Below are 13,918 nucleotides of genomic sequence, written 5' to 3' on the forward strand. Positions count from 1 at the left end.
ATTGTGTGTAGGATTCAACTTCATACTCACAATGTTAAAGAGCTAAAATGGTAGCTCTACACATTGAATCTGTAGTAACTACATATTTAAACAGCTTGCCATATAGCAAGGTACACCATGTATGCAGCGTTACCCACAAAGGAAACAATAAGCTGTGAATATGAATTAACAATTTCACATTGTAAAGTCAAACTCATGGCCATAAGCCAAGCATATGGTCGTCTAGCTAGACAAACGTTCTGTCCTCAACAATCCCCTCAGATTAAAAAGCCTTTGAACCTAAACCCCAGAGGAGAAATGAGGTACAATGTAGAGGAAACACACCCATGTGGATAACAATAAAAGGAAGCAGAATGTATTGGTTTATTGATAACATTTAATAGGCAAGTACCCTGTCGGAAGATTTAATATGGACTGTTTACTATCTGCAGATCAGGCCTTACTTTGAAAGTACAAAACAATCTCAAAAGTGTATTATGCAATGAAATCACTTGCAGCAGAGTTCGCTAAGGATGTTATTGTTCCCTGGTTGATGCTCGGTCATTCTAAGAGCCTATAACTTGTCTGTTTACCAATTTTCTTTTTTAACCATACCATTATTATCTTCATTTGGCAAAGAAGTGATATTTTATGTGCTCAATGCTTATTTGTTTTACCAATTAACTAATTTGAACATTTCCTCCTTGTTTTTACTCCATCCCATCTAGCATCTAACCACAGCACCACACAGTGTGCAGCAAAACAAAACAGAATTTGCCCCAGTGGTGTTCTGATATAATTTAAACACATTTGTCCTTGAAACAAGCTCAGTTTTACAATGGAGTTCTTTAAGTCCGTTTTATGACTGCTGTTGCTCATGATTAGACCTTCAAAGACTATTTATACACAAGTTGGGAATCCTTAACATGAATTGTGAGCGGCAGCACCTGATCATCTTTATTTTCATATCAGTTCATTTTCTTGGACACAATCATAATGCAAATCAATTCTTGTTCAACTGGCAACTTTAGAAAATATCTAAAATTGACCTTGTAGTTAAAATGCACAAATGCAGTGAACAGTGTTTAAGCTGATTCACATTTCAAGCTTGCAGATAAAACTTTAAAAATCCTTACACATGTAGTTTAGCAATGACTATCCTCATCATTATCCAAACAGCAAAAATTACTGCAATTTGACGTTTCATTTTAAGTGCAAAAAAATGGGACCTGTGTAGTTTCAGATAATCTTAAAACAGTAAGTGGATCTTGACAGTAAAATAATTCCCTAATTCCACAAACTATTGTTATTCAGTTTTGACAACTTAAGGAATCAAATGTAATATCTGTCCTAACCATGAAGACACAAGTGCACACTCGAACAATGCATTATAGTGCACTTTGGGTCATTTCATCTGAGATATTAATACTATAATAAAAAGGAGTAACTGTACGCTTGTTTTTTTACTTGAGTGGCAAAAGCAGTTGATTTTAAATCATACAAGTCTGGAGATAAAAAAATAATAATAATAAACTGTCTTGTTGTCCCGAGTCTTCTACCTTTGGATTCCTTTGTTTTCTCTTCCTGTATGATGTGATTCAGAGCCCCATGAAGTTCCCGTGCTTCTCCACATCCTTCCTGATAGAAGCTGCACTCCAGGCCTCCGCCCTCCCCTTTGTTCAGATTCCCGATGAAGGTGGGAGCAACAGGACGGGCAGAAATACATGGACCTCGCGTATCACTTACCCCTGAATCAGGCTTGAGTGCTCCTGGCAAGATGCGCTCAGGTCTCGACCCTACAGCGGGGAAAGACTAGAGGTCACCGCTCTGAAGTACAGCAGCCTACGAGCTATAAACAGCTCATAGAGTCATAAGGACAAATGATTCTCTATGAATTATCAGTGGAGTTCTCGTTGCTGGTCGAACTTGAGGACTGAGGGGTAGAGGAAGATGATGAGGAGGAAGAGGACGAGGTAAAGTTCATCCCTGACAGTTCTGGAGGGTTCATTGCTGTGTTCTGTCCACTCAAGCTTTTCCTGCACACTGGACAAGTGTCATGCTGGAGAAAAAGAGTGGTAAAAATATGAAGCTGTGTCAATGTGTACCTCATTACCACATCGTGATTATTTAAGTGGGAAGTGCATTAGATTGCTCATGTCTTATACCTGTTCCAGCCAGGGGACTATGCAATCATTGTGGAACATGTGATTGCATGGGAGCTGCCTCACATTTTCTCCAACACTGTAATCGTCTTTACACACTGGACATTCCAGTCCTGAAGCTGAAAGACATAACATGTTCAAAATGTAAAATTTGATCTGTCAGGTTTTTGGATGGACAAAAGGTTTACCAATAGTGACATTACATTAAGAACTATCGATAAGATAAGTCTTTCATAGCCACACAGTAAAGGCCTGCCATGTCTGCAAAATTTAAAATGAGATGAACAGCTTTTTAAGAGAGGGTTGGATGCTGTTCTGTTGGTCTGACTTTCCTTTAGCTATGCAAAGTCGCAGTTGGATAACCAGCTTTCTAAAAGCAATTAACTAGGATAATTATAAAACCACCCGATTTGTTTTTTTGTTTTAGGCTACTTGAGTTATTAACTCAAAACTGAAGCCAAAATGGCATTAAAAGTCCACTGCAATGTAATAACAGTATTCAACCATCTGTTGTAAGGAAAATGACACTGTCCAAGTTTGCAAATAATAAAGCCTATCTATCAAAAAAATTTTTAACTTACCAACATGCTCATCTGTAATTTGTACTGTAGGAAGACTTTTTATTTTATCTCTATCAGCAGGTGGGGGTCCTGTGTTCTCAAACTGGTTCAGTAACTAAAGATGAGAGAGAAAAAAAGATTAGAAAAGAAATTAAATGTTATATTTATGTATGTAAATATAAACAAAAATCCTACTGTTTTGAATAAGCACAAGGTTTCTTAAAAATACCTGAGTTATAATTGCATCTAGTCCATTAGCACCCCAGGCATAATCCATAGGATTTGAGTGAAGAACACCCCTTTAAAAAAAATAATTAAACATTAGAATAGTTAAGAGGCACATTTTGTTAAGAATTTGTTTACTGATTAACTTTAGCTCTCTTTCAGAGACTTACCAGGGTCCAACACCAATATTTGGCATTGCAGTAGGTGCAATTATTCCATTCACTAGTTGCTGAATGATTCTACAAAAAAGAACGCACAGCTATGATACAGATGTAATGAGGGAGAAATTAAACTGTGTCGCTATGAGATGAGTCTTTAAATTAGCTCAAGCACAAGAGGGATCTGGGTCACAAACTATTCTCCTCACCCCTCTAGTGTGGGAACTCCCTCGTGTCTCCCTGCTTGTCGTCTTGAACCATGACGACTTCTCGGTTGCCTGGCACCATATCGTTGCCGTGATGCCGTTTCCCTTTCCCGCCTGTTTTCAGCATCCCGGTTGTCCTCTGTTCCCAGTCCAGCCCCGAAATCAAAGCGGTCGTCAAAGACACCCAGGGCAAACTGGCCATAGCCGGAAGGGAATGTAAACAAGTGCTGGTCCACATTCTGGGATCAAAACAAAACAAACAGGTGAAAGGACACTGAAAAACTGGGTGCTGTAATCTTGATGGTAGAAACCAGAGAAGCTTTGTGATTTCTATATTCATCAGCAACTACTTATGGTCAATACAACACACCTGAAGCTTTGAGAGTTCTGTTGACTGTCTGGTCAAATTTCAACCTGATGGAAATGCAGTGTTGGGCAAGTTACATCTAAGCTACTTTTAAATTTTTTTAATATTTTATAGTTCGGTTATATACACTCACACACACAGTAAAGGCCTAGTTTATATTGAACTAACTTCATTCCAAAGTAGCAATAGAAGAAATAAAAACAGTGTGTGTGTGTGTGCGAGAGAGCTAAATCAGACACACAGAAACCATTGTTGTTTGTATAAAGTAACTTAATTATCAGATTATTATTATATCTTTTTTATTGTTTGTATGTGAATTTGTGCTCTGGCAACATCGCAACCTAAACCTTCATGGCAATGGGCGGGCGAGCGAGCAAGAAATCTCTCATCTCATTGAAACAAGTTTCTGCCACTACATAGTGGCATACATACTACATAGCTATTTGATTCAGAAAATAGCGACGCTACTGCCAAGCTACTGACAAATGTAGTTAAACTAGTAACGGCGCTACTTGTAGCGACGCTACCGCCCAACACTGTGGAAATGTTGAATTTCCATTTTTACTGAGGTAACAGCAGGGCGGGGGATATGGCCAAAAATGTTATCATGATAAAAACATTTCATACCATTCGATAATTATCATGATAAATGTCTAATTATTTCTTTCAAGTTTGAAAGCTGATTTTTGTTCCCGAGAGAAAATTGAATAAACCAGATGGTTAATTGTGTGGTTTTATTCTTCAGAGACAGAATGAACAAATACTTCATGCCAAACAGTGGATCACTTCACAAATCTGAGGTAGAACATTCAAAACAATTATGATTATGATTTTTCCAAAAGCTATGATTAGTGAAACTTTTTAGTGAAACTTTTTTCAGTCCCTTTTCCTCAACAAAATAAATATCCTAATAGAGAACTTGAGTGCTAAATTGTAATTTTCAAATGAATTAAATCAAACATTTATTGACAATATATTGAACATTTGTCATATTGTTATTGAGGAAAATTAACGCGATAATTATCATTATTGTTTTATTGCCCAGTCCTAGGTAACAGTATCATCAAAGCCACAGTATTTGTCAGTAAAAAGTCCTCCTACAAAACATACAAAATTTACATATCAAATTTAGGATATTTCTTATATTTGGGCAAAGTTAAAACAGCCCAATCCAATTCAATGTAGCACTACGATAAAGAGTGACACTGTGGTTGGTTGCAAAAGCAGAAGTGGAAACCCCAAGATGACTTCCACCATTTCCAGTACAAAAATCAGCAAAAAACATCAGCGGAAACAATTTTAGGAAATTCTAACAATGTTTTGCAACAGTGTAGTAGGACAGAGAGATGTGATGTAGAAAAGAATAGGTTAGAAACCTCAAATGGTGTTTGGTTCTGAGGCCCGCTCGAGATGGTAGATGTGGAGCCATTGTCAGCACTAAACGGGGGGGGGAAAGGTGACAAAGTTATGTCTCGACTTAGTAATATTAACAAGTTATTCCACCATACATCATAGTTTCCACCACTCTACTTTAACAGTTGTTATGATATCATGTTTTTCTGTGTCCTGTTTCTTTCCCTTGTCCTCGCCACTCCCCCTTCTGATTTCACATGTGAAATGTAGCGGCTGTGCTCCCAGTATTACCTGTACCCTCTTGAATCATGATTATAGTTACAGGAATAAAAGACGGTAATACAACATTAAGCTGACCAAGGAAAAGAGAGATATCCATGCTATTGTTGTCGAGCTCTGCCCAAAGTTAATTTTCCTTTATTAAAGGGTCACACAGAAAACCGCAACTCTGCTCTGCAGCTTTACAATGGCATCTATTAGCACAAGCAACTAAGCGCTTCACATCAACACATATAATCTAAATAACTTTTTTGAGAGTCAAAACAACAGTAAATGTTTAGTTGTCACCTATACAATCATTCATATGATAAATTATTGTACAGAGGCAAAGATGGCATCATGTTGATTGTTGGCAAAGAGATCCGGTCAATCTTTTGTTGCTAGCCCTTACAGTTGCTTGTGTAAAACTGAGTGCTTTTATCCTAAATGTCAGAACCTTTATGTTGGTGAGTGACAAACCTATGAAGATAAGATAAACATTTTTAAAAATGAATATACTTTACAGAGACTATTTTATACACACCTTCTCTCCTCCAGAAGCTCCTCAATAAACCCTGACTCACACCTTGGACATGTGTAATCCTGTAAACAAACAAAAGCAGTACAAACCAGCACATTACAGTAATCATATCAAGCTCAACAATCTATTTTATACAGTCGCTGACATTTCAATTAATCACGTCTCATTTAAACCAGTGATTTTGTTTACTGATGGTGTTGCTGGACAGTGAAATAAAGAAGACAGAAGATGATAATCATTTTTCATATGACTAAACCTAAGATCCATAGAATAGTGTGAAGCGTCTGGTGGCGTGCTGTTGGGCAAGCCTACTTGTCCGATTTATTGTGGCATTACACCAACAAATTTGGTGACATTGCAAATGATCTCTACTGGAACACCAATCTGACCAATGGAGCTCACTAGAGGATGCTCAGAAGATTGAAGTGAGCAAGCCCTCACCCAATCCTGTTGGGACACCGTTGAAAGTATCCTGACCATTGTGGAAATATCTGGTATAGAAACTGTCATCTCTAAGTCCATTCAGCAAAACACAGAGGACAGCTGAGAAGCTCAACTTGGTTTCTTGCCCCTCCATTCAGGACATCTACTGGTAGAGATTTTTAGGAAAAAGCCTCCAGGTAGTGGACAGCACAGCAGTAAACTCAACCATCAGAATAAGCAGCAGTTTCTTTAACAGTTTTAACACCTTAGAGCAACAAACATGATTTTTTACAACCTATACATAGAATTTGTTTTTTTGTGTTTCATTGGTTTTTATACCCTGATCCTGATGCAAATCAGCTGTATTTTCTATGGGTGAAATGACAAAATAAAGTTAAGCATAAAACTAATACACAGGCTATTCAAAACAATAAAATTGCAGCTGCACCGCTGTATGAGGTGTTAATGCGACCACAGGTCATTACCAGCAACCTACAGAAAACTGTGGCCGATCTTTTACATTGTAAAGGGCACATTTTCACGTCTGTGACAGATCATTCTAGCCTGTGACCGGCATGTCACTTGTGAACCTTTCTGAATGGCACAACAAGAAAAGGACGTAGTGGCATTGTTGCCTCATTCACAGAAGTGATTATTAATCCAGTACGTAAAGTCTTAAGGCAGACTAGTGTGAACAGCGTTTCATTAATTAAAGAAATAACGTTACATGCAGTCGATAATTAGACGCGATCCCAGCGTTAATGTTAACGTTGTTGCTAGTCAATAACGTTATACCGTTAGCTACTGCTATAGAACAGTTAGGCTAATATGCCTCGCAAATCCACAACCATGAACACATGATCCAGGCAAACGTTGCTACAAATTATGCAAGAAGGGTAGCAGTATTCTGCGTATAATGACTAAGCAGTTCGTGTTTGTATTCTGATGGATCCACTACTTAGATAACACGCACTGGGTAGTCTTAGCGAGATAAACGGGACCTCGTAGCAGCCTGCTAATACTGTTAGCATGCTAACTGTTTGCCCCGCCGCTACAACGAATTCTACAAAAGTAACAAAAACACTACTGTGGTTTTAATGTGTCAAACTGTCTCTATATTACTTTCTGTCTGTGGTACTTACGGGAAGCCGAGGACTAATCTCTGCTGAGCATCTGTGACAAAAGAACAGGCTGGGCCATGGAGGAGCTTCAGCCATCTTTAGCCACTAAACCAGACTGGGAAGGACTACGGAGCCCCGAAAAGGTCAATGTTAACCTCCTAGAAAATACGGCGACCATGTGATTGAAAGGACTGCGCTGCATAGATACCATTCAAATGTAGTACTGCTCATGAGAAAAGGTGATGTTCACCTTGACTAGAAAATAAAAGAGTGGAACATTACTGGATGTATGATAGACAAGCTATTATATATTATATGCCTAGTATATACACATTAACATTAATGTGGATTTTTAGTGGACATTATATTTCAATAATTTGTTTTACAATAGGTGTACACATAAGGAACAACTAGCTTATTCAACAGTAAAGAGTTAAATTATTAACTTATTTGTATTTGACAACCACTAACACTTGGGTGTGTTATAAAGTATAGCCACATGGTGGTGCTTTTGTGTATCAAGTGTTGAAGCGTGTCTCTGTATTTCACATTGTGGTAAGGGACTGAGGAGGATACAATAATCTCTTGGTAAGTTTCCATTGGAATTTATGAGATCTTCAGTCAGGTTATTATATGGTGGGAAAACCAGGTTAAGGTGTCATAAAGTCATACTCGTGTAGTACCGGTAAATGTAATACCCCCCAACATATCTGTATCATGTATTACCCATAGACAGCATCAACCACACTGTGTCTCTGCTGAACTCATGTCGGATCCCTGCAGGTTCAGGGCCCCCCTGCTCTCTCTGTTCACATGAAAACCAGAGATGTGTTTTTGCAATCTGGCATTGCACTGTATTTATTTTGACACATGTTACTTTTCCATTGGATTCCTGTCAACTACCTCTTCAGCCCAACAGGCATACTTTAAGTGTTTAAAAGTTGTGGAGCATCTGTTTTTTTGAGCAACACATCTTGTCAAAGGTGGATTTTTTATTTTGTCCTTGATTACTTGACAGTAGTTGTTGGAATAATTTAGTCAAGTGTCAAATCTAAGACATAAAACAGTAAATAAGTAGCCTCTCACATGGGAAAGATATTGTCTCCTTTTATGTGAACACAGCCAAATTCTTGTTGGCGGCTATCTGGCAGCACTGAGATAGCAGTGAAGGTCTCCCAGAGATCATTTAGTTACATAAGAACTGGAGGAGATGGTGATTTATTTTATTTTCGGGTCTGTGTGTATTTTTGTAAATTAGTTGTAAATTAAAATTTACATTAAGGTATCCTTAATGTAATTTTCCGTGACTGCAGATTGACGGCTGTAAAGATGCCACACAAGTCTGGAGTATTTCTTGTGCTTGGCACCACGTGTTGAGAGTAAGTAGGCCTGGAAGTTCCCATCCAACTGCCCATCAGCCAATCACATCTCTCAAGCCGTCTGGCCTGATCTTTATTTACAAATGTTTGAGGAGAGTAGCCCTGGATGCACCCCTCTCCTATGATGTTTTATGGGTGTACTGTTTTGAATGAAATACATTGTAAGGGCATAGCCATGTCATATCCATATTGTTTCTAATACCAGCCACACAGCTAACATGCTGTAAACGGTAAAACAACTGCAAAATTTCTGTTACATAACGGCTTCATTTCCCAGCGTGGCAAGCATAACATAGATATGATTAGTTATAATAAGACTGGATTTTTCCTCACAGCAAAGCTCACAGTGTAACCTAGTTAGGTCCTAATGTCCTCTCTAGGCCGGCGTTGTGTCTGATCTGCCCATGTGGGAGCAGGAAAGACACGGCTGTCCCATGGGCTGAGATTAGAGAGGGTCTGATAGCACTGAGGTTTGCTATGTCTGCCTGGCTGAGGTAAGCTATTGTCTCTCTGTGCCCAGTGCGTCACCGCCATCCCAGTCAAATGCTCATTGTAGCTATGCAATCTGGGGAGTGAGTGACTTTGGGTCAGAGACAGGTCATGTGAGAAGCAGAAAACAACTCTACCAGACAGAGGGACCTTCCATATCATGTAGTTTTAGGTCACTACTATTCTGGATTTGGAATATATATATAAATATAAACCACATTGCTTTTGAGAAAGCAGACACATTTTAGATGTTTTCTTGCTGTGATGTGTATTAAACACATCCTGTAAACCACTGCAAGGGGTGGAAGTAACTAATTGTGTCTCTTCCTGCCACTGTGATTAAGTAGCTTTTAGACTGCATGTGCATGTGTTTGCACATGCACACCTACATCCACGTACAGTAACTTGCACAGCAGAATAATTGTTGTTTTCTCAGCCTACTTTTTACAGTTTAATTTCTATTGCACTCTTAAGAGGCAATAGTGTTGCAGCCAAGGCAGCAGACAGATATGCTGCAAGGGACACTGCTGCTTTTGTCACTCTGTAGAGTTTTTCCAGACACTCCAGCCGGGATTGCCCCACACAGTCCCTCTGGGCCCCCCGAATCACACGCACGCACGCACACACACATACACACACACACACACACACACACACAGACCCACACACTCAGCAATAACAGCCGCCTGCTGGAACTTCCTGGGCCTCTTAGTCATGCGTCACTTGTTTTCAGTCCCACCCATCGAAGACTGTGTCTCTCCCTTCAGACTGTCTGAGGCCATGTGTCACAAGAGCTGTGCATTAGACACACAAACACATACACACACAGATCCCTGGACAAAAAGCAAGTAGGCTGTAACAGTCAACATTAGTGATCGACATAGCTACCTTTAAAATAATAAACCCAACATGTATATACACATATTTGAATCACAGCAGGTAGCCCTTCTGTTCTGTACAGTGTTTTTCTGCTCTGCTTGTGTTCCAGAACAAAATCCCTCGGTACTACATTGGTACATAAACGTTTGGGATTACATCACTGGGCAGCTAACAAAATATAGATGTTGCTAGAGGAACATATGTGTACAATTAGCAACTTAGTTTCACCCGCCTTTGTTGTAGTGTAATGTTTAATGTTTCAGCAGAGTTTGACTTTATCTTCTTTTTCTGACCCATTGCTTCATGAGATTGTAGCAGTCTGTCCTAATCATGAGCAGTGGTGGATCCACAAGTTTGGTCCAGACTGAAATATCTCGACAACTATTAGATGGATTCATTTTGTAAAGACATCCATGGTGCCAAAGGAATGAATCCTGCTAACTTTGATTATTGCAGTTTTTTTCGATTGCTAAACGACAGTGAGCACAACTGGAGCTACATGTGCAAAACTCTAACTACAGTCTGCACAGCAGCAGTTCATGTGGACCAAACTCTAGTTCGTTTTTCATTGCTTGAACACGGTTTTCAAAACTCTACACACTTATCCCATGACCTTAACCACAACCTGCACAACACTGTGGATTTACAGCACACTGCTGTCAAAACTGTGAATCACACATTCAAAACATTATAGATTTCAGCCTTGTGCCTTTCAAACACTGCTGATTGCAATTTCAGCTGAAAGGCTAAGCAGGTGTCTTGTTTTGGACTTGTTAGTGAACACACACACACACACACACATATATATATATATATATATATATATATATATATATAGATGTAGATATATATAGGTAGAGCTCAGAAAGACTAATTTTGGAAATGGAACAAGGAAGACGGGTTCGTGGAGGGAGACAAAGAAGAGCTGTTATTTCAGATGAAATAAGGGCTACACTTATAGACCATGTCGTGAACCATGGTCTGTCATTGAGAGAGGCAGGGTTGAGGGTGCAATCCAATCTGCAAAGATCCACAGTGGCATCTGTAATGCGAATTTTCCATCATACAAACAGGTGAGAGTGACATCCTTACAGTAAATGAAAACATTACAGGAATTTATTTTGTATTGTAATTATTGAATATTTACACAGATATATATTACAGTAAGTTTGACTGTAAAATATATTTTTACAACAGGACCCAAAGGCTGCCCCCAACAGGAGGAAGAGGAAAAATATTTTCAGATGCGCAGGAAAATGCTATTGTTGACATGGTTGTTGTCAACAATGCAATAAAACTGCGGGAGATTGAAGATAGAGTGCTGGCTGATAATGATATATTTGAAAATGTTAATTCTGTCAGCACAACAACTATTGCTCGAGTCCGTTACAATGAAACAGTTATACACTGTACCGTTCGAGAGAAACAGTGAACGGGTAAAAGAGCAAAGATACCAATATGTCCAGGTAAGATGTCTGAGGTTACATAAACAGCTATAAAAAATATTTACAGTAAAAACACTTGCATTACTACAGTAAAACTTTGCACTTACTGTTTTTCTGAGAGTAATGGAGGTAGAAGCACTGGAAACACCACATTCATTTGTATTTATCGATGAAGCTGGATTTAACCTTGCCAAAACATGGCGCAGAGGAAGGAATGTTATAGGTCAAAGGGCCACTGTGGAGGTTCCAGGTCAAAGGGGGGGAAATATCACCATGTGTGCTGCAATGGCCAATGATGGTTTGCTTCTCAACACACCACTCATTGGCTCATACAACACAGAAAGGCTTATAGCTTTCCTAGAACAGCTCTATGCTCAGCTAGTGCCAGCAGAACAGAGGGAGCCAGTAAGAAACCCCCAATTTTTTGTCATAGTTTGCGATAACGTTGCTTTTCACCACTCTGCAGCTGTCACAGATTGGTTTGCAGCACATCGCAGATTTATGGTTTTGTACCTGCCTGCATATTCACCCTTCCTCAACCCAATAGAGGAGTTTTTCTCTGCCTGGAGGTGGAAAGTGTTTGATCACCACCCACATGACCAAATGTCTCTTTTGGAAGCCATGCGTGCCGGATGTGAGGACATGAGTCCAGAGGACTGCCAGGGATGGATAAGGCCCTCCAGAAGGTTCTTCCCCAGGTGCATGGCAAGAGAGAAAATTAGATGTGATGTTGATGAAAACCTGTGGCCTGATGCTAGAGAGAGGCAGGATTAGCCCTCAATTATTTGTTCGAATTAAAGTATGTACTTTTAGTTTCTACCTTTTTTTTTCTCATTACTGTAATTCCGTAAATTACTACAGACTATTGAAGCAAACTGCTAATTTTCATTTACCTTAAGGAATTGTTATGTTCTAAAAATTTAAATAAATCATGTGAAAGAATGTCACTCTTTTCTTTGAAGAAAATATTACTTTGTATGATGTCACTGAAATTGTGTCAAACTGTAAAGATGAAAAGTTTGTATTTTCTGTATTGGTGTTTGATGCTAGTGTTTTTACTCTCAGTGTGTTCAGAGTGACAGTGTGTGTTATCTCAGTGATGGTTGTGCATAGTGTTTGGCTGCACTGAGCCTGTTTTGAGCCATGTGTTAAGAGTTGTGTTGCTTGGAATGAGTTTTGCAGTTGATGTGAACTATTTAGCTCAGGTGACTGTTGGTAGTGCAGACTGTAGTTAGAGTTTTGCACATGTAGTTCCAGTTGTGCTCACTGTCGTTTAGCAATCGAAAAAAACTGTAATTAGCGCAATGTTGACATATTTGGGTTTAATGAAATGTCTTCACAACTACTAGATGGATTGCCGTGAAATTTGGTTCAGACATTTATGTCCTTAACTTTTAACTTGTCCAGTAGTCCATTTATCACCAAACACCTGCAAAAGTAATGATATTCCCGACAGATTCCTGTCAGCTGTAAACCTACTTTAAATTTAGCGAATCAGCAACAATTAGTGCTCATGCACAGGACTCATGGAGGGAGGGAGGCAGGGGGAAGGAGAGTTCCATACACCAGCACATTCGAACGTGCTGGACTCCAGGCACTATGATGAAGGAGAGTTGGATGAGAAACAGCGAGAGGAGAAGGTCTGAAGAGTGAAAACAGAGAAGAAAGTTATATGACAAGGCAAGGGTGAAGGCGTTTAAATGCTGGATAAACCTCAGAGATTTAAAATTTGGGGGGCGAAGCTTCTGATGGAGCGCTGAAGGGAGAGGTGTATTTGTTTGGCAGTTGATTCAAATATTAACTATTCTTCCACAGAATCACTTACTCCCCCTAAATTACTGATTATTATTATTATTAATGCACTAATGGTGCATTCTATTTGACATAGGAAGTTGGAATTTCCAAGTTTCCAAGTCAGATTTCCGACTCATTGGGAGAACCTCACCAACCCCGACCCAAAATACAAGATGGCTACTCCCGGAACAGTAGGAAAAGCTGTAGTAATTGCACTTCTGTGTTATTTGTGTCTCATTAAATACAATCGTGTCCAACATATATCTGTAGACATATTGCTACGTTGTTTGTATGTGCAAAGTACCCCATAGTACGTTGTTATCACCTGGTATTGCTAACAATGGCCAGAATGCACCATAAACTAAAATGGCTGATATGGTGAACATTGTACTTGATGCAAATATTACATTTAGATCAAAGCACTGCGGGTGCCTAATCTCACAAAGCCTCTAGAATGGCAGGAGACACTCACTGGTTATATAAATGTCATTTTGAACATTTTAGAATGGCCTAAGATATGCGTATAGTATTGTGAATACAGTCTAACTAACCAACAACCAGTCACAAAACAGAATGAAG

General features: G+C 39.2%; 1 protein-coding gene across 1 annotated transcript; it reads right to left on the reverse strand.

Moving 5' to 3' along the window:
* Window positions 1–358: 358 nt before the first annotated feature.
* On the reverse strand, window positions 359–7,509 carry LOC123971546 (E3 ubiquitin-protein ligase RNF126-like). The gene is made up of 9 exons (XM_046050431.1): window positions 7,375–7,509; window positions 5,813–5,871; window positions 5,034–5,094; window positions 3,294–3,529; window positions 3,097–3,165; window positions 2,931–3,000; window positions 2,723–2,816; window positions 2,145–2,260; window positions 359–2,038 (listed from the first exon to the last, which is right to left on the reverse strand). The coding sequence occupies exons 1-9, from the start codon at window positions 7,447–7,449 to the stop codon at window positions 1,868–1,870; spliced, it is 951 nt and encodes a 316-aa protein (XP_045906387.1). The 5' UTR covers window positions 7,450–7,509; the 3' UTR covers window positions 359–1,867.
* Window positions 7,510–13,918: the final 6,409 nt, after the last annotated feature.

Source organism: Micropterus dolomieu, linkage group LG05 (genome assembly GCF_021292245.1).
Source record: "Micropterus dolomieu isolate WLL.071019.BEF.003 ecotype Adirondacks linkage group LG05, ASM2129224v1, whole genome shotgun sequence".
Lineage (NCBI taxonomy): Eukaryota > Metazoa > Chordata > Actinopteri > Centrarchiformes > Centrarchidae > Micropterus > Micropterus dolomieu.